This window comes from Haemaphysalis longicornis, unplaced genomic scaffold (assembly GCF_048455015.1).
Source record: "Haemaphysalis longicornis isolate Haplotype H1 unplaced genomic scaffold, Haemaphysalis longicornis Haplotype H1 scaffold_9, whole genome shotgun sequence".
Lineage (NCBI taxonomy): Eukaryota > Metazoa > Arthropoda > Arachnida > Ixodida > Ixodidae > Haemaphysalis > Haemaphysalis longicornis.
In genome coordinates, this window is record NW_027526460.1 from 5,389,526 (window position 1) to 5,410,014 (window position 20,489).

Below are 20,489 nucleotides of genomic sequence, written 5' to 3' on the forward strand. Positions count from 1 at the left end.
GTTGGTTTTGGTGGATTATTTGATCAGAAACCACACATGCGAAATGACGTTGCGTAAAAAAAAAAAAAGAAAGAAATCACCGTGGCTGTGCGTTGGTTTCTGCGCATGTCATTTATAAGGAACTGCGCATGTGCAACTAGTTCTGGATTGAAACGTATGCCAAATGAACATTTCTGAAACGGACCCAACCCAGAATTTTGCCACGGTCTACACCATCCGTGCGCTTTTCCGCGTGGCAGTCGTTTATAGCGTCGATGCTGGCGCAACGACGGCGCGAGACCCTACAGTCGCGAAGAGCGGCTTACTCTCGCCGTGCCTCGGGAGGAAGGGATCAGTTTAGGGGTGGTCGTATTCTCGAAACTGACGCGTGTATCGAGGTGCAGGCCTGGCGTTGATGTTGGCACGCTTTCAGCTCCAGGACAATGCAGCCAGTGCTACGTCAAAAGCACGGCCGCCGCCTCGTCGGCGAAGGAAACAGAGCCGTACAGCAGCGTTGGCAGGTCTTCAAAGACTGAGCGCCGCAGGGTGGGGAGGAAACAGGGCGCTGCTTCGATACGGCTGACGCGACGAAGTCATCACGCCCGATTGAGCAGCGCCCGTCAGAATAGACGCCCGGAGGTGGGGAGGCCGGTATCGGCTCGAGCAGTTTATAGACGGGCTGCTTAGGCAGTCGCGGTAATCGGGGCAACGATCGGTTTGGAAGGCAAGCTTGAGTGATAAACCGCCGGTTCCGAGTCGGCAGACGTGTTTAGAAGGACTGGGCATAGCCCCCTCCGAGCTGGGGGGTCTTACACGCTGGGAGTCTGTTTGAAAGGACCGCACGCCTTTTGTTTAGACTGCGACGATCTTTGCCTTGCACTTACGCGAAACGGAAGAGAGTCGTTCTGTCTGCGTTTGTAAAAACTCTGACACGTCGAAGATGAGCAGCTTGGAACGTGCTTCCAAGAGTTACACGGCTCCTTGCCTTCAGAGAAAAGCGGATGCACTTGATCTGACTAAGGAGCAACTCGTTGCCAGTTGTGTTCAGCGACGAAAGGTGCTGGCACGTCTCCCCCTCCTCAACCCCGGGGTTGTTCAGAGAGAAACAAACAAACTTCATTGCACTTGGAGCAGCTTAGAGTGCCCCGGCGCTTTGTGCGTTCCAAATTACTAGAGCGGCATACTGCCGAGGAATCTGGCGCTGACGAGTGCGTCTGCGCCCCCTTCAGCGGCCTTGTATTTCTGCTTTTAGAGCTCCAGTGACCTTGGAGTTGGATGCCAGCTTTGGGAGAGTTCGCCCCGCGGGGTGAAGGAGTTACGCGGAATGTGGGGAGGAACCACGACGGATGGATCCCCGAAACAGAAACGCGCTGCTGTGCAAAAAATATACCCCGTAGAGAAAACGTAAGGCCTTGGAAAAGGTGGCAATAAAGTTACTTAGCTTAACGAAACCACGTAACGATGACTGTGACGGTAGATGTTCCGGCATGACTGCGCGTGCTCAGCACGTGCATCAGTGCAGCACCGAAAACCGCGGTCGCTGTGACAGTCCCGCACTAATTGGTCGCGCAAATGCCGGGTTCGCATTTTCACTAGTGTGCAGTCCTGGGCTATAACGCACTTCGTAACTCTTAAGATCCTTAATTATCTATACATACAAAAACAGACCACGAGAATCAGACAGGAAGCCAATGACGAGCCCATTGATGTTTTGAACGGGCAAAAGGGGGCGTCGGTTCCGGCTTTGACTCGGAGTTTACCTTTCCTTCGCATTGCTTTCATCAACGGAGTCGTTTAAGCTTGAGCTTGCTTGATCCGGTGGCATTAGAAAAAAACAAAACAAAAAACCTTGCTCCGCCTGTAAAGGGTGCACCACCGCAGATAGAGTATTATAACAGTGAAGCCGGTTTTCGCGCCTGTATGAGTGAGAAAAGAAGGGGCGCACGTTACTATATCATTTTTAATTTAAATTAATTTAATTTAATTTAATGTAAACACAAAATTAGGCTGTCCCATTACACTTCCTCAACTACGGCAGAACTTTACGCTGTTCTGTTGGCCTTGCGGTTCATCAGCAGTGTGGCAGTTCCACAAAATTGGTTGATTCTTTCTGACTCTCAAGCAGCATTAGCATCTACGAAACACACTATCAATGCTTTCAACGATTCATTGGTGTATGAAACTTTGAAAGCATTAACTAGAGCCTCTGAGGTGCACCATATTGTGTTTCAATGGATTTCTGGCCACTGCAATATTCCCGGCAATGCAGCGGCAGATGTGGCAGCTCGCCAAGCGCACCAATTTCCAACCTCCGACAAATTGCCCCTCTACATTTCGGACTTGCGACATATTTTAACGAGAGCTAGTGACAGCCTTTGCCATGCTACATGGTTTGGCGAACGGTCCCAAAGTAGCCTGCTCTTTAAGGTTGATCCCTTACTGCGATTCCAAATTCCAACACCTACATCCAGATGCTTAGAGACGCTTATACACCGCTTGCGTATTGGCACTGCTTACACAAAGCACTTTCTCCACAAAATCGGCAAAGTTCAAAGTGCAAGATGTTTATGCGGTCATCCTGATGAAACGATTCATCATGTAATCTTAGAATGTCCACGACATGAAGATGCCAGGAGGAACTTTAAAAGTGTGCTCGTGTCCTTAGACAATAGGCCGTTTAACCTCGCCAAAGTTCTCGGACCATGGACAACACCCAGTCAGCGACGGCGTTCTTTTTCTGCTCTTAAACTCTTTCTAGAGACTGCTTTATTAGGACTTTATTAGTAGGAAATGTTCCTCTACCTTTGGTATTATTGCGCTTAGAGTCGCCAACCATGACTACGTTTTATTGCGTTTCTCGTTGTGCCGTTTTTCCTTCCTCCATTCTGTACTGCACATTGTGACTTCTTTAGTGTGTGATTTGTTTGTAATCTTCTGTGTGCTTTGTGATCTCCTGTTTTGTGTGACGTTCCCCTAACCACCATCAAGTGTCTACCATAGTTGCTGACTCCTATTAAGGGACACCAGGGACAAATTTGTGTTTGCAGTATATTGTGTGCATTGACTCCATGAACATTGCAAGAACTCTCCCGCAAGAGCCTGCCTTCGCCGAACTGGCCAGTGAGTTTGAGACTCTTGCAATGTCTATTACGAACAGTAACTTACGCGAGAAGGAGTAGCCGGCGCTTCTATAAAGCGTCAACCTCTCCTATTTTTTCACCAGGTATTAAAGAAGAAAGAAGAAGATCATTTTTAATGTGATAAAAGCCTTTCTTGGGCTGCTAAAAGGTAAAAAAAAATCACGCCATATCCACGGAATGAATGATGATAAGTAGGGCGAAGCTCGAGAGGGGGAGATCATCGGTAACCGTAACTCTCCCGTGAAAGTTCGCCCATTACATCATTAAGAAAGACGCAAGACTGTGTGCGTACATTGTACAAATCAACTTTTATTTTCGGAGTCAATGCTCCCAGGCCCAGACCTGGTGAAAGACCCCGCACCATCGAGGACTACCCCGCACCTCCACCACAATTTGTCACGCAGGATGAGACACAACGGTAAAGAAAGAACTTCTATTTAGGGCGAACTTGTGCCCGAACAAGACGAGAGGAAACGAGCAAAGGTCCTTGCGTCTCGTTCTATCTCCGAGAACGACTGGCTGCGTTCGTGGCGTGATCTCTTGCGTGATCTCCCCCTCGCAGTGCACGTGCGCTCGCGCCTCCGTTGGCGAACACAGACAAGCTCGCGCTCCCGGTGCCGAGTTTGCGCTGCCGGTTGCAGCCGGTTCTTGCGCGTGCAACGCGGCCCACTTTGCTACATCTCCGAAAGCATGCGGCGGTCACGTACCACGAGACACAAGGGACGGATGGCTCTAGGAGCTTCGCCCCTAAAAGAAATTGTGGCAGCCTGCACTAGTCGTGCAAGAATGGGGAGCAACAGCGGAGCTGGGGATAGACCTAGCATCGTCCCCGCCGGTATCCACTGCCAGCTGGGGGACCGACCAGAACGGCCTTGTAGTATCCGCGTTAATTTGGCCTGAACGCTCAACTCTCAGCTTAGCCTAGCAAAACCTAGCAAAACTAAGCAAAATCGGAAGACGCTAGGTCGACCACCAGCTCTGTTGTTTTTCCAGCGTTGCACCACTAGTGCAAGCTGAATTGATGATATTTCTTATCAGTCATTTATTCTTTGAAGAGTGAAAACTTCTTGTTTCGGCTAAGGCCCGGCAGAAGCGTCGGATCAGTGAGGATCCAGCAGGATGTAAGAATTCCTCTAATCTCGCGAAACCTTTCACGATAGACAGTTTCTTCGCACACGCCGTACCGTAGGTATTTCCAATGCATGCACTATAAAAGAACCTCGATGCGGGTGTGCGCTTCTGTAGGCTCGCTTCTCAGTTCGCCACGCTAGTGTGGAGGAGGATAAACACCGCTCCCTGATGGTATTAGGAGCGAAGAAGAACATGAGGCTCCACTTCGGTAAAGAACACCCTTCCTTCCACAGCTAGCACGTTTAATGCGTGCATTGCGTATTCTTAACGCTCAGATGGATGCAAAAGGCTCTCCTTTCCTTTTGTTTTTGTTATTTTAAGTAAGCAAGCTCTGACTATCGTTTCAGCATGGCTTGTGTCTAGGTCAGACCGAAGCTCGTCGGTCGCGATGTGGCAAAAATCGCGGCTTGAACATGGTTTCCGGCCCGCATTCGCGGAATCTTCGCCCCCCGAAGCATGTATTACAAAAATGAAGGAAGCTCACACCAACGCGTACGACTTGAAAGGTAACAAAGCTGCGCACAACCTTCACGACCATCACGAAGGTGGAAGTCCACGACTGCATCCAGTTTGCCGCTCCGCTGCCGCAACGACCATCATTGTTGCTATAAGTGCGAGCTTGTTTCATTTTTTTTGAAAGTGAGAATCATTGGGCATCCGCTTGGAGGGGCGTACGCTATGACGTGTCTTTCTCGCTCCGGGCAAGTGTTGCCACGATTACTACGAACGTTGGAGTTTTTTTTTTTTTTTTGGCCAATCTTGCCAATCTTCCCAAGTGGGTATGCTTGGCTTGTCGCCGCAATCTTTTTTCTCCACATGTGGGTATGTTTGCTTGACAAACGTGCGCAGAGGACGCTGGGCGGTCGCCGCGAGGCACGCACTCACGTGCGCGCTCGGCAATTTCTTGGTATTTCTAACCGCGGACACGAAAAATTACGATTTGCTGACCAGCTTCGCTGTTAAAACGGTTTCTGTGCATTAACAGAATTTGCTGCGCACCAGAGAATATAAATCTGCATTGGGTCGCAATGTGAGACTGCTTTCGTCCGTTTTTACCCGCATTTTCGCTTCGGTGCAGCTGACTGTCCGAGTGCGTATACACTCACTTATGAACAACGTGGCCGTGCATGCATACACGTACTGCCGCAAAGCACCGCGCGGTGCCTTGGTATAGAGCCTGACTGACGTATTTTGCTGTGTGGTTATGGCACTGTGTTGCTGAGGCCAAGGACGCGGACTCGATCACGGCCGCGGTTGCTGCTTCTCAGAGAGGCAAAATCGAAAAGCCCGTATGTCGAGGTTTCGGCGCACGTTAAATATCCCCAGGGGGTCAAAACTAATCCGGAGCCATCCACTACGGTGCGCCTGAAAGCGCAGCTGTATCTTCGGCGGGTTAAACCCCAGAATCAAACAATTTCGGTGTGATGAACAATGGCGCTTCAACGGGAATTTTGAATACTTTTGAAGTTAGAGGCACGGTAAGAAACGGGATCATGGTGTTTCTCCACATGTTAGGGTGATTTTATAGCCTACACCGGCTACGCCGAGAGTGTGTAGATGCTAGGTATGGTGAGGCCAGTGCATATGAACGCTGCACTGGATGCACTAGTGCAGTCTAGTGTAAGTAGAAATAAGGGCTTGCAGGTGAGGATCAGACGTGAGAAAAGATAAGAAGGAGACAACAATGCATTTAATAAGTAGCCCAGTGGTGCCTCCGCCGTTGAAAGTAGATCCACGCTTGCGTTTCCAGTAATGATCTCGCTGTCCAATTACAGCTAACATATACTCGAATAAAACAGGACACTGACACCTGTGAGAAAAGGCTTTACACGTGCACAGGCCGTCTATTTGGTTCACGGACTTTTGACGTATTCTGTAAGTCGAAGCATCGAAGCCCATACGCGCAATGTTGAGTGTAATGCCTTTACACGTAAACCCTTACGATTGGTAATGCCTTGCTGATGCGCAGCTGAATCTTCTTCGTACAGCTTTACAGTAATATGCGGCTCACTTGAGCGCCCTGTGCTTTACGGTGTAGCGATTATAAAGGACCGGCTCGGGACTCTGTCTCTGCTCGCGGAAAAGGTGGTGCCAGTTTCCGCGCACCTATGCGCTTAAAGCGAAACCTGCTGAGAGCCGGGTCGCACATTTCACAATATTTGACTTCAGGCTTACATCACTCGCCATGAAACGCGAAAACCACGGATCCGCGGTTCTCTTAATTTTTTGGTGGCTGACGGAAGTAAGTCTAAATTGTTCTGATTTTAACGGCCGTGCAAGGCGGAAACGCTGGGTTAGCGTGCTTGTTGGTCCTGTTGGCCTTGCTAGTCTCCTAGCTCGGAAAACGATATGACCCCTACATGGTTCATACGGGATGGACGGGCGTTCTGAAATGGAGACCATATTACCAAACAATAACAGCGTTTTTTTGGGAATCCCCATTCACAAAAGACTCGCAATCTCACTAGCTGATTTCCACCACGGCCCTACCCACACGGCCGGAGCGAATCACCCTCGAAAAATAGTTCGAGTTCCTGAGGATTGTACTGCGCATGTAATGACAGTGATGTTCCATGCCAGGCTTTTAGTTTTCCTCTTATCGTCATGAACATTTTCCGCTTATTTACGCCAATACCTTAAACATACCTGTACCACTCGCAGCGTTTATTTAGGAGATTTTTAAAATGATTTCTGGTCATACGCGATTTGAAACGAAGTCGATTACGCTACCTTAAAAGGATCGTGAGACGAGACATATGCCTGGAATTCGAGCTGCAAGTGTAGTTCATAAGCGGTGCTATTTGGATAGAGTATTATTTAGATAGAAAATTTTAACCATTGTTGGGGCCAGGAGACAAATCAGTTCAACTCCTTAAATCTATGAGGTGAACAACAAAAAAGAGGAAACACTCGCCCCTCTTTTACGAAAGTACCACAGCCGCTTGACATAAAGATTCCATGCCAACTAACCAGGATTCCACTTTGGTTTTAATCGGAGGTGACAATTCCTCAAAAAGGAGGAAATTATTGCATGCACGCAACATCACTGCCCAACGGAAACCAAAAACTAACAGGTGAAGGTACGAACTGGAGGTTTTTAGAAATATTCACACTGTCTCTTTAAACAGGTGGTTTCCTCTTACCTATGATTTAATGACGCCTCTCGGCCACCAAGCGAAAACACACCAAGGAGGCGAAACGCCCATTGCGACGGGACAATGAATGCTAGCTCGGAATGAAGTTTCGCAGTTGCGGCGGCGAACGAGATGATAGCGGCCACGCCGTGGCCACGCCATGTTTTGGCGGCATCCACGCAGTTTCTTCCTTTGCCACCAGATGCCGCCAGCTTAACGTACGCTTGTTGCCTGGGACATTATCTAGCCGTCCCAGGAAGCGAAGCGTCCCCTCCTGTTCCCGCCGGCTGCGAGGAGAGCGAAAATAAGAGGCGCATGCGTGGCGTTGTTGCACTCACGGTGATCTTGTAGCTTCCTCCGGGCACGGGCTGTCCTCCGAACTTGATGTTGACCTGGTGCTCGCCCTGCTCCTTGACGCGGTAGAAGATGGTGTAGGTGCCGTCGCCGTTGTCCTCCACCTGCACGTCCACGTCGGGCTCCTGGCCTGCCGCGTTGGTCAGCGTGCACGTGACCGCGCCCTGGCCGGCCTGCTTGGCGTTCACCGTCAGGCAGTACTCCTCGTTGATGGTCACCTTGTCCTGCTTCGTCTCCTCTGCGCACCCACCCCGCATACATGGTGACGTCACCGCCACTCTGCACCCGCGGCTCCTCTATGACTACCGCTACAACAAACGTCGCGGGACATATGTGCGAGTTTCTTGGTGGTCCCTTTCATGCCGAGAGGATGGTAAATACCAAGAAATCATCGTAATCAACAACAGCCTATTTAGGTCCACTGCAGGACGAAGGCCTCCCCCATTGACCTCCACCCGCTTCTGTCCCGCGCTGCCCGAGTCCATTCCTTGCCTCCGAATTTTCCTATTTCGTTTCTCCATCGAGTTAATGGCCTTCCCCTCATTATACCCCAGTTCTGTTTCTCCTGTGGTCCACCTGTTGTCAGTTCGTCGTACCACATGGCCAGCCCAAGTGCATTTCTTTTCCTTAACCTGGACTACGATATCCTCTATCCGAGTTTGCTACCTAACCGAGGTTGCTCGTTCTCTGTCTATAAGCGTTGCTCCTATCATTATTCGCTCCATGGCACGTTGGGCGGACCTAAGTTTGCTTTCTAGTTGTTCGGTAAGGCGCCGAGTTTCCGCTCCGTATGTCATCACCGGCAAGATGCATTAGTGAGTACCTTTATTTGAATGGATATAGGCAGCTTAATTTTAAGCAGCTGCGAGTGCCTTCCCGATGCACTCCAACCCATTCCTATTCTGCGCCGGATTTCTTTCTCGTGGTTGGGGTCAGCACTTACCATCTGGCCAAGATAGTTATCTTCTACTTGTTGCAGTGTTTCGTTACCTCTGCTGAAAAAAGACGCTTTCAGCGTGTTCAGATTCAGATTGAGATTTACTTCAGATTTATTCATATTTATCTTCAGCCCCATGGCGAAACTCTGTGATTGCAGTTATTCAATCATTTTTTGGAGTTGTTCCGGAGATTCACTGAGCAAGACTGTCCCTGATATTCGGAGTCCTTGCTCCACTCGAGCCTCCAGTGGAGGAGACCCTTGAAGGAGATTCGCCCATGCATAAGCATTGCGGAATCCTCCCCTCAGCCGAGTGGAGGGAGCAAATGGAGTGGAGGAGGGACTCACAACACGGCCCTGTGTCATCTGCAAACCTCGAATGGCTCAAGTATCCACCGTTTATACGCAAACCTTTTTCCCAGTCAAGCCTCCTGAATACACTCTCCAGACATGCTGTGAATAATTTTCGCGATATGGTGTCTCCTTGTCACACCCCCTTTCGGATCGGAGATTTTTCGCTTTGCTTATTCCTCATGTATGTCGTCGAGGAGTCGTAGGTAGGTCTCCTCTATTCCTTAGTCCTTTAAGGCGTCCATCACTGCGGTGGTGTGAGCTGAATCAAACGCTTTTTCATAGTCTATAAATGTCATGTAAAGCGGTTTATTATACGCCGCGCATTTTTCTATTACTTGGTTGATGACATGGATGTGATCCATTGTAGAGTATCCTTTTCTACACCCCGCCATTTCCCTGCGTTGTTGAAAGTCTAGGCCTAGAGGTTACGCGGTTAACTATTATCTTGGTAAAAACCTTGTATACTACCGACAGTAGGCTGATTGGTCTGTAGTTCTTATTTTCCTTCTTGTGAATTAAAACTACGTTGGCGTTTCCCAAGCAGTGGGCACCTTTAAAGTCCTTAAACATTCCGTAAATAGTTTAGCAGCTTTTCTGGTATTATATATAGCCACCTTCCTTCAAAAGTTCCATGGTTATGCCGTCGTCGCCCGCAGCTTTTCCTCTTTCCATGCCCTTAAACGCCTTTTCTACTTCTTTAGTTGTTGGCGGAACATTGCGAGCTAAGCTTGCAGACTCGGTGGTTTCCCCTGGTCCCACGTCGCTGGCGTATAGCCTGGTGCAGTAGCGTTCCGCGAGTTTTATCATCTAGTCCATATTGTGCGTGATGGTACTCTGTTCATCTCTAGGTAATAGCCAGCTTCCTCCTTGTTGCCTCTAAGCTTCCTCCTTTTTCCAACGTTTCCTCGATGACCGCCACATTGTACGCACGAATGTCATTTGTTTTACTTCGGTTTATCAATTTTGACAGCTCCGCTAATCCAATTTAATCCACCTTACTCAACAATTTCATGTTTCGCAATAAGCTCCTCGGTTTGCTGAGTTATTTTTCCAGTTTTTTTTCCCTACATGCTGCTTCTCCAATGGCCGCTGCTGAATCTGTGATTGCTGTTTGGTTGGCACTTAGGGTGCCAACACTGTCCTAGTTCTTACCGTCTAAAAGCGCGAATTTGTTCTGATGGGTTATTTTAAACTCCTGCGTCCTTTCTGACTGCCTTGATGCTGGATTTCTTACCTTTTGTGAGTTTCCTTCTTTCCTTTTTGCGATTTTGCCTTACTTTGCGCCAAACCATCTTATCATCACTGCACCGAATCTTGCTTAGTACCTTCACGTCCTGCACAATACCTGGGTTGTCCATAAAAATGAAGTCAATTTAGTTTTTTTTGTCATTTCGTCAGGACCTTTCCATGTCCATTTCCTACTCGTGCGTTTGCGGAAGAATGCGTTCTTTAGCTTCAGGTTATTCTTCTCTGCAAATCCAACCAGTGCATCTCCTGCACTGTTGCAGGTGCCTATTCCAAGATTTCCCACTACTTCTTCTCCTATTCTGTTTGCACCTACTTTCGCGTTAAAATCTCCCATTACAATTGTGAACTGTGCTGTTCTCTTATTCATTGCTGATTCGACGACTTCGTGGAAACTGTCTGCGGCCTCATCCTCGTAGCTAGCTGTTGGTGCATAGGCTTGTACTATTTTTAGCCTGTATCGCTTGTTTACCTCGACCACAACGACTCCAACCCTTTCGCCAACACTGAAGAATTCTTACGCGTTCCCTTCCATCTCTCCGTGCATCAAAAATTCCACCCCATGCTCTTTCTTCTTGTGAGGTCCCCGATAGCACAGAATACGCCCGCTAGTGAGTTCTATGAAGCCTCCTGTTTTTGTAACCTCACTTAGCCGAATAATATCTAATTTGATGTCCGAGAGCTCCTCTAATAGTAGAGCTAAGCTTCACTTGCTAGAGTTCGTGCGTTGAACGTTGCCCGGTTCAAGCTAATCCAGAGGTGGCCTGTCCGGCCCCATAGATTCTTAGCACCCTCTGCTGTATCGCTGGCCTGACCACCGCCGTGGTCAGGTGCTCTACAGCTGCTGGGGACTGAGGGTCGAGATTAGGGTTGGTCAGTTTAGGAGGGGGGAAGGTGGTTGGGCGAAGTACTGCACCAGGGTGGCCAGATCCTTCTCTGGTTCGTGTCCCAAAGAGCCTTCCTACCATGGTTGCAGCTATCTAGTTTAGCCTTTAAGGTATCTCGGATGGTGTTTACTTCCGGACCAGGCAGCACTCCGTACCTGGGATATTTTCACAGCAAAAAAAGAGAGAGAAAGCGTTAATATAATTGTCGAGGAGAAAAAAAAATTTGACCGATTGATAAACGTTTTGTTGAACTCTGCACAAGACAATACGGATCAATCTCGAACGGTTGTTAAGTTCTGAATTCAGCAAGGAATGGATTATTTTGGCAAGTTTAAAAGCATTATGTCTTCACAAAGTGGCTCAATGACCAAGAGCGGTAGTGCTTGTGTAATGTTCAGCACGTACGTCGGAGAGATCTGACTGCAGTTCGATGCGCTTAAAACATAACAGGAGTACACGGGGATGAGCAGCACGCAGGGAACGACAACTGCGAACAGTTGGCTCGTAACTTTACCCTATCCAACAACTGCCAGCGTTGGTTAACATTATTCGCTTCCACACTCATCTTTAGGCAACGGACTCACTATAGTCACAGCCACAGCCATGATTCGATTGGCGCGAAGCCGAGACACGGCAAATTTTGCTCCCTATCACTACTGTTATCGTCGCCACCTCGTTTAACAACAATAGCAACACACCATTACACCGTTGGGAGTATATATGCCGCACCACTGATCTCCCAGTGACTTACAACCAATCTTATGCCACTTCAGCCAACGCTTTCGAAAGTTCTTATGTTATCGTACGTTTTGATGATTACAGGATGCCTATTTAAGCTGGCCTAAGACTTCTTGCAGTGTGCTCCGTAACAAGAGCATGCTTCCTGCAACCGCATCCAGCCTCAGAGAGATGCGATCCTGCCAAAACCCATCACATCAAAGGACCGAGAACACAACCCTTAGCTTACCCTAAACACCCCCCCCCCTTCGCCCACACACACACACGCCATACGAATGAAGGACAGGTCCTATAGAGACAGGCGCAGACGGATACCATCCTAACCCCAGCACGGATGGCCCTTTACCGAAGACCACCACCACAGTGCTTGGAATGCCAAGGGGTGATGGACCAGCGGCACCCATGAGAGGAAATCGGAAACGAGCTTTCATCGCAAGAGGGCCAAGCCAGCCATCGCATTCATCAAACAGCATCTGACACCCGATCGCGAAGTAGACCCTCAGGACCACGACTCGGACCCGACCCAGGGCACACAGGACAACGCTGCCGAATAGGGGCCACGACAGGCAACCTATCGGGGACCCCCAAAGGTCTAAAATTAAAAAAACTGTCATTCATTCATTCATTCGCACATTCACTCTGGCGCGTGCACGCACCGCTGATCTTGCACTTGTCGGCGTGCCCGGTTGGCACGCTGTCCACGTTGACCGGGGACCCAGGGACTTCCTTGCCGCCGTACTTGACGGAGACTTGGTGCTTGCCCACGTCCGAGAGCACGTACTGGCCGCGGAACGTGCCATCGTCGTTGTCCACGACGCGTGCTTTGCGCGGAACGTTGTCCGGGCCCTGCATCCATGTGGAGAACCAGGGACATGGGGACCGTTCACCATGGCTCTCCGTATGCAACAGACAGCGACAACTTTCCCGGCATCCTTACAAGGACACGTACAAGCGTACTTGTCTTCACGCCAGCAACTCCAGAATTCGGGAGAGAGTGTTTGGCCGTATACGCATGTTATCACGCTAGTAAGATTTAAGAATTTTTGCTTCGTGGACGCCACTAGAGCCGAAGGGTCCTTGGCTGAGGCCTAGGATCACGCTTCTCCCAATAAGTTGGTTCTCCCCCCCCTCCCCCTCCCCCTCCCCCCCCCCCCCCTCTCTCTCTCTCTCTCTCTCTCTCTCTCTCTCTCTCTCTCTCTCTCTCTCTCTCTCTCTCTCTCTCTCTCTCTCTCTCTCTCTCTCTCTCGTGGAAAATATGACACTGGCTTGGAAGCTATTAAGTACGGTGCATCTAAGGTTGTAAGGTTGTGTATAGTTACTACCACCAAGAAGCACCCGGCACTCCAGCAGCTGACTTCATCATCATCATCACCAGCCTATCTACGCCCACTGCAGGGCAAAGGCCTCTCCCATTATTCTCCAATTGCCTCGGTCCTGTGCCAACTGTGACCAATTTATCCCCGCAAACTTCTTTATCTCATCTGCCCATCTTACTTTCTGCCGCCCCCTGCAACGCTTGCCTTCTCTAGGGATCCACTCTGTTACCCTTAATGACCAGCGGTTATCTTGCCTTCGCATTACATGTCCTGCCCACGTCCATTTCTTCTTCTTAATTTCTACTAATATGTCTTTAACACCAGTTTGCTCCCTGACCCACTCCGCTCTCTTCCTGTCCCTTAATGTTACACCTATCATTTTCCGCTCCATTGCCCGCTGAGTTGTTCTCAATTTAAGTTGAACCCTCTTAGTGAGCCTCCAAGTTTCTGCCCCGTAGGTGAGTACCGGTAAGATGCAGCTGTCATACACTTTCTTCTTCAGCGACAATGGTAGGCTGCTATTCATTATCTGAGAATGTCTGCCATATGCACCCCACCCCATTCTGATCCTTCTAATTATCTCTGCCTCATGGTTTGGATCTGGGGTCACAACTTGGCCTAAGTAGATATATTCGCTTACCACTTCCACTGCCTCGCCACCTATGTCAAACCGCTGTGCTGTCCCGAGGTTATTGATCATTACTTTAGTTTTCTGCATATTAATTTTCAGTCCCACGGTTCTACTCTGTTCGCCCAGTGCGGAAAGCATGCTTTGCAATTCGTCCCCCGAGTTACTTAGCAAGGCAACGTCATCAGCAAATCTGAGGTTACTGAGCTGACTTATTTTCCGACTAATATCAACATTGCAGAGGCATGTCAGCGTGTGGCATGGCTATCTTGCTGGCAGGTTGGGGATATTCCACCTTCGTTCATGCATTCCGAACAAGCCCGTGCTTTGTTTTCAAGTGCGTGCGATCGGTGCCAGCGGGGCAGCACCACTTACTTTGCCAGGTACGCCGTCTCAGTGCTCCGCGTGTTCAGCTCTACTATTCATTTAACCCGATGACCGGCGTAAGTTCTTTCCGTCTGGGATAAAGACTGCTCAGTTCTGATCTCGTCCACTTGTTATGGCATTTGTAAAACAAGGGCGTAGGTTCGTTAAACCTAGGCAGCGGTTTGGGAGCAGATTGGGAGTGGTGCCCGTACCTTGATGGTGACTTCCGGCTGGGCCACGCCGGCCTCTCGGGCGTCGATGGTGAACTCCTGGGGCACGCTGGCCGGCACGGGTTTGCCGCCGAGGCCTTCGATCTTGACGTTCTGTGGCTCGCAGGTGGGGCGCACCTTCATCTTGTACGGGCTGTTGGGGATGTCCTTGCCGTCGTACGTGACGCGCACGTTGCAGTCGCTCTTCTCCGGCGGAGGCACGTAGTTCACGTCGTACGTGCCGTCCTTGTTGTCCTTCACCGTGGGCTTCTGGGGCACCGGACCTGTAAGCGGGGACCACGGTGGAACTTGACTGTCTGTTGACGCGGCCAGCCGGAAAAAACACCCTATATCTGTATTGAGACGACTCGAAGCCAAGAAAAACTTTAAGCCCCGAGAGGCCCACCCAAACTTTCATTCACACTTCCCTGCCGACATCAACTCCGTCCGATTGGCCCTCGTTTATATATACCCAACCCTCCGGTTGTATAGCGGGGCTTACACGTCGCCAGGGAAAAGAATAAGGTGGTCGAGGCGGTCGGCCGCAGCGTTCAAGCTTGTGCAGGCGACATACAAACCACGGCGTACGTGCAAGGTCGCCTCGCAGTCTTGCGGCGTGCTGCTCGCGTGAACGCGTGCGGTGATTTCACGAACATAGCTCTGAAATTATTCGTGGTAAATTACAGCACAATCTGCATATCTGCATACCGCACATCGCAACCCACACAGTGACGGCTTTGAAATTGTTCCCGGTAGCTTACAGCGAAATCTGCACAATCAGCACAAGAAACACAATGATTCCCGCTGGTTTTCAAACTTTAACGAGAAACAAATAAATCACAGCAGCAGCATATCTTTATGCGAGATGCCCTGCACGATTAATTGGCCTGATGTACAATCACCATTGCAGGAGACTTAATGTGTCACTGCAGAGGAAGAGCAATAGCCGGCTAGCAGAAGTTGCGGTAAAGTGATCGGAATGAAAGGCATCTGGGTTGTAGCTTTGTGCATTTTTTAGTACTATATTTTTGTTGGCCGCTCGGGGCAACGCTGAGGCAGCACAGCGCTGGTCGGGGATATTAGTCGAAACTGCAGTGAGTGACCACAGCTACTTCACTGTGACAGCTCTCATTATTGTACGTCGTGCTCGTGCTCTACACTCGCCCATGTAAGTCTACAGGAAAGCGACACCATTCTACGTCCCTTAAATTGCATTACTTAGGCACCAGCGCAAAATTTCGCCCCTGACCGTAACCGTGCCGCCTGCCAGTCGATCGTTAGCCGCGCGTATCGACGTACCCTTCTCCGACGAAACTTCGACGGCCATGGGCGCCTTGCCGACCTTTCGTGCGTCCACGGTGAACTTCTGGGGGACGTTGGCGCGGCAGTTGCGGGGCTCCAGGCCGGGACCGTAGGCGACCACCTTGGACGGGTCCACGGGGGCGTCCACCGGCACCTTGAACGGGCTCCCTGCGAGCAGAAGGCAAGGCGTTGCATTGAACGGGCGATAGAGAACGTCGCGGTAGAATCTTCAGTTTCACGAGGCATTGCACCAGTGGAATGCACAAAGATCCCGCAGTAGTGAGATGGCCTAAGTTTACCACAGAGGGAGATCTGCGCTAAGAGGCGTAGCTGCGTGCAATCTAAGAGAGTGATATAGTACTGGCTTGTTGGTAGGACATTGCAGCAAAAATGTGCAGCCGCGTTTGTTCCACCACTATCCTACCTATGTATAATGTCCAAACGTCCTGGGAACATTTCTCTCCGTTGCAGACAGTTGTTACAGCTGCCGAAATTGCTTGGGAGTTGAATGAGACGTATATTATTCGATATACTACAGAACAAACGTTACTACCAGTTACGTGATGACATTGAAGAAGTTGGGTATAAAAACACACTCTACATGTCCTCAAAACTTTTTTCAAGCAGTCATTGGTGCATACTGGCTTTTATCAGAATCCACGGCATTTATGGATCCCTTTAGAGGTTCCTCAGTCAACACAAGCTTATGCTTAGAGCTTGTTCCCACGCTCTTCTTCCGCTTGGAAAAGAATGCAAAAATTGGTAAACTGGTACGGATTCGTCTTACTAGAATCAGCACCAAACCTATGAAATACAGAGAAGAAGAACGCACAGGAGAAAGATTCGACTTACAACTGATTAACAGTTGTAATTCAGCGCCTTGTCTTGTGCCTTTTTCTCTGTGTTTCGTTGGTTTCGCGCCATTTCTAGTAAGATGAATCCTCACGCTTGTTTCATTCCATACAACAACAAAAAAAAGCTGAACAGATGAGGACGAAACCCATTTTACGCCTTCGGTTTCTAATTGCGAGGCACGGCGTCACTAACCGGGAATATCCTTTCCGGCGAAGCGCACGGCGATGTCGTAGTCGCCCTGCTCCAGAGGTACGTACTCGACGGTGCAGGTGCCGTCGCGGTTGTCCTTGCACGTCATCTTGGCCTCTGTAGGGCCCTCGATGGCCAGGCCGAGACCTCCAGGTCCCGCACCGCGAGTCTCCACCGTAAACCGATTCGGCTGGGAGGAAAGGAAAAAGCAGCGTGGTGCGGCTGTTGGAAGTTTCTTTAAAGGAGCCATGAAGACAAAATACGTTTGTTTTATTCGGAAGATTTCGTGTTTTATAGTGTTCCCAGCACTTGTACGGATGCAAACGATGTTTTATTCGCTGCGAAATTAATCAATTTACGTTAAAATTTTGATTTTCCCTCTAAATCGCGTGTTTTCGTGGTATGCAATGACATAACAGGAACCAACCGCTCTGCAGTAGATTGGAAAGCCTTGTTTACCGTTAGTGAACGTAGATGGCGCCACCATACCATGGCAAGCCGTTTTCTGCCTCTGGTTTGTTTTTGACAATATTTGAACGTGGCTTGTTCTTGTTCAAGGAAAAAATAATCGTTCCGTGAAACATAGTGCTCGCTCGACAAATATGGTCACGTAAGACATCGTTGCTTGCGTCAATCGGCCAGTGTCGTCTAAAACTACACCAAAGCCCCGCAGTCCTGTGCAGCTACACCAAGCATAGTTGACGCAGTATCAACAGCAGTACGCATCGGTACTTCTATGTTTACGTGTGCTTTCGTGACTTCCACTGGCGGTCCCACCATTCTTACTGCTTTAAAAAGAATGTGGCCTAAATTTAAGCGGAAATAGCCCGTTCGGCAAGTTTATCAGCTCTGCCTAATTTGCATTTGCTTTTGCCGGCCTCCGCCAATCGTAGAGCTGGCTGGTATGACATCATAGGTTCTGTTTCGAGAAATGAGCGAGTGGGTCGCATGGCCTTTCCCTTTTTTCCTAATTATACAGCTTATTTGAGCGAAGTTTACGTTAAAAGTGGTGTCAGTGTTATTCTAATGCAGCAATCTTTTGAATGAAGCAAACTTGTGTTTTGTCTCCATGGCTCCTTTAAAGAGTGCCCATTTAATCTGAGTCAGTGGTACTGTTTCAGTTACATTCGTTGAGGTGCTTCGACAAGCTACTTGAAGAGGATTGGTCTAGCGGAGAGCATCCGCCTTCGGCAACATGTTCGTCATACAAGAGGAAGAACGAAAATACTACTACGTTTTCACTACGTTTTACCTATTAATATGGTATGGCTTCAGACACACACACGCAAAAAATATCGAGACGGATGGTCTAATAGTTGTTTCAACCAGCACATTTTCTTGCAGGGGTGGGATGGCAGCCTTTCCTATCACGTGACTTAATGTTCGCTACTCTCCTCGATTGCAGAGACTCCGCATCATCAACAGCCCTGCATGGCGCGCCTGCCATCATGGCCTCACCTCGTCGAGGATGCCCTTCTCGAGGCCCGGCCCGTAGGCCTTGACCCGGGATGGGTCGCAGCCCTTGACGGCCATCGTCTTGAAGGGGGCACCGGGCACGGGGACGCCGTCGTACGTGATGTCCACCTCGTGGGGACCTGTCACGCGCCACCCAGGGTGGGGGGGATAGAATTAGCACAGCTGCTTGCTTAACTCGTCTCCAACTCCTTCCGAATTTTTTTTTGTCGCAGTATTTCCCTGCTGGTACCGAATCGTGGCACGCGTGCTACCGTCTAACCTATGGTATCTTTTATTTGCTTGTTCATAGCAAGTCTGAGCAGTTTCTGGGCGTCAAGCACTGCTCTCACAATAAGATTTGTTCTAAGAAAAAAAAAAGAGAGAAGAATATAAAGCTGCTCTGGAACTCTCCTGAGCAGTCTAAAATGACAAATAAAAGAGACGGCTTTCTCCCCACGCCTTCGGCGAGGAGAACGAGACAAAATAGCTGTTCGGAGCGATTTCGTCGAGCATGACAAACTTAACGGTTCTAAGCTATGAATTACCAAAATTAATATTTTCAAATACCAGTATCGTGTTGATCGCACACATCACTGAATACCTCAGTTAGCCTAACTGAAACATAGGAATTCTCCCAAGTAGGTCCTACTGGCCGGGCTCTGGCACCTGGGACAGCATAACGTCCCCTTGAATCGCTTTAGGCGAAGAAATTGTATAAGCAGCCCTGAACTGTTTTTACATCGAAGCTCTTTGTGGCTAGGATGCGGGTTTTACGGCCTCCGCGCGGAAAAACACAACGTGCGAAATCCAGTATGCAAAGACCAAGCTTACACCGATAAGGTGCTCGGGCCCTGTTAGTTTGATGTGACAGCTTATGCTACTTCTAGAATAATGTCTTCCCAGCAGTGCATTCGTATTTAAAAGTGAAACCGACTTTAAAGAAATCGGTGTAAGCTCGCTTTCTGCAAGCTGGCTTTCCCACACTATATGTTGCACAGTGAAGCCTACCCTTAAAGAAAACTTTGCGCCGCTAGCGGGGCCGGATTACAGCGACGCGAGTGCGTGCCCATCGTGAGCCCGAGAATGCCTCAAAACGCCTTCTGCGTCAACGTCTCAACTTGGGAGCGTTCAAGGGCGTATACGCCAGGCCACAAAGACTTTCTCCGTCGTCATTTCCACTCGAGCTGAAATGTGCGTGACAGACTGTGGTTCGATAGCGACCTAACCGCAGGCACGCAATTCCGACACCCTCGCCGGAGAGGCACCTCGCCCGCACTCCCCCACCAGCGAACGCAGACTCGCTGGACAACCACATTCCCAAAGTTAAATGGCCAGTGATTTTTTTTTTGCCTCTAAAGAACCTAGCAGCTACCGACGTCCTCTGAAAATCGCTGAGTGATTTATTCACACGCAACTAAAAAGAAAATTGAAACCAGTGTTCATGGATATGAAGCATTTTTTTTCTTTAGTATAACGTGCTGGTACCTATAGCGAGGACGGAGGTTTTCCTTCAGTTCATAAGGACTGACCCGCCACTACGGCTCAGTGGCTAAGGCGTAGCGCCGTTGAACCCAAGGACGCGGATTCGATCCCGGCAGCGGTGGATGCTTTTTAAATGGAGGCGGTAAGTGAACACGCCCGTAATCGAGATTTCGGCCATGTTAAATACCAACAGGTGGTCCAAATTCATTTGTAGTCTTCCACTACGGTGCGCTTTATAGTCCAGGTGCATTAAACCTCCTAATCATTCTCAAAGACTGCTCTAACAGTAACACCACATACCCGAAGTCAAGGCTTTAAAGGACGGAAAAATTCGCTCAGATTCACAGGCCCGTGTTCTAACTGCCAGAGTCGTTACCTGAACATTGAACGTGCTTACCTTCCTCGTGCGGTATGTAGACGGTACGGTAGGTCCCGTCGCCTTTGGGTTGGACGGCGATGGGGATCTTCTTGCCCGACGGTGTAGACAGCGTGCAGGTGACCCGCGCATCGCTGTTGGGGCTGATAGCCCGCGCGTCAATCATCACCTGTGCCGGAGCTTCTAGGAACACGGCTGAGGCAAGAAAAAAAAAGGGGGGAGGAGGGGGGCAAAGGATAGCAGCATAAGCATCTTTACTGACGTTGTTTCAGTACCAGCCTGCTTTATGGTACCGAAGTGTTTGTGAAATTGTTAAATTCTATAAATTTACTTTACTTTGAATATGTCGACTCAGTGTATGTAGATGCCACGTGCATTCAAGGTGGACGCCAAATAAAGAATCAAGATAGTG

The 20,489-nt window shown here is 49.4% G+C and overlaps 2 protein-coding genes across 5 annotated transcripts in view; one reads left to right on the forward strand and one right to left on the reverse strand.

The window, feature by feature from the left end:
• The window catches only part of Cher (filamin A protein cher), a 108,817-nt gene that overhangs the window by 31,706 nt on the left and 56,622 nt on the right, over positions 1-20,489 (reverse strand). For all 3 annotated transcript variants that reach the window (XM_077684599.1, XM_077684598.1, XM_077684597.1), the window contains exons 14-20: positions 20,099-20,272; positions 18,223-18,359; positions 16,768-16,954; positions 15,718-15,888; positions 14,422-14,702; positions 12,556-12,745; positions 7,723-7,976 (exon numbers count right to left, since the gene is read on the reverse strand). In XM_077684599.1, coding sequence (XP_077540725.1) covers positions 7,723-7,976; positions 12,556-12,745; positions 14,422-14,702; positions 15,718-15,888; positions 16,768-16,954; positions 18,223-18,359; positions 20,099-20,272 — 1,394 coding nt within the window. The remainder of the gene's footprint in view (positions 1-7,722; positions 7,977-12,555; positions 12,746-14,421; positions 14,703-15,717; positions 15,889-16,767; positions 16,955-18,222; positions 18,360-20,098; positions 20,273-20,489) is intronic.
• Positions 1-20,489, forward strand: part of LOC144152990 (uncharacterized) — a 102,598-nt gene that overhangs the window by 2,303 nt on the left and 79,806 nt on the right. Inside the window, exon 2 of one of the 2 annotated variants that reach the window (XR_013319263.1) lies at positions 18,170-18,304. The exons of the other annotated variant lie outside the window; for it this stretch is intronic. The gene's annotated coding sequence lies outside the window, so the exon portion shown is untranslated. Of the gene's footprint in view, positions 1-18,169; positions 18,305-20,489 lie in introns of those variants that run through there. 2 annotated transcript variants of the gene reach the window in all.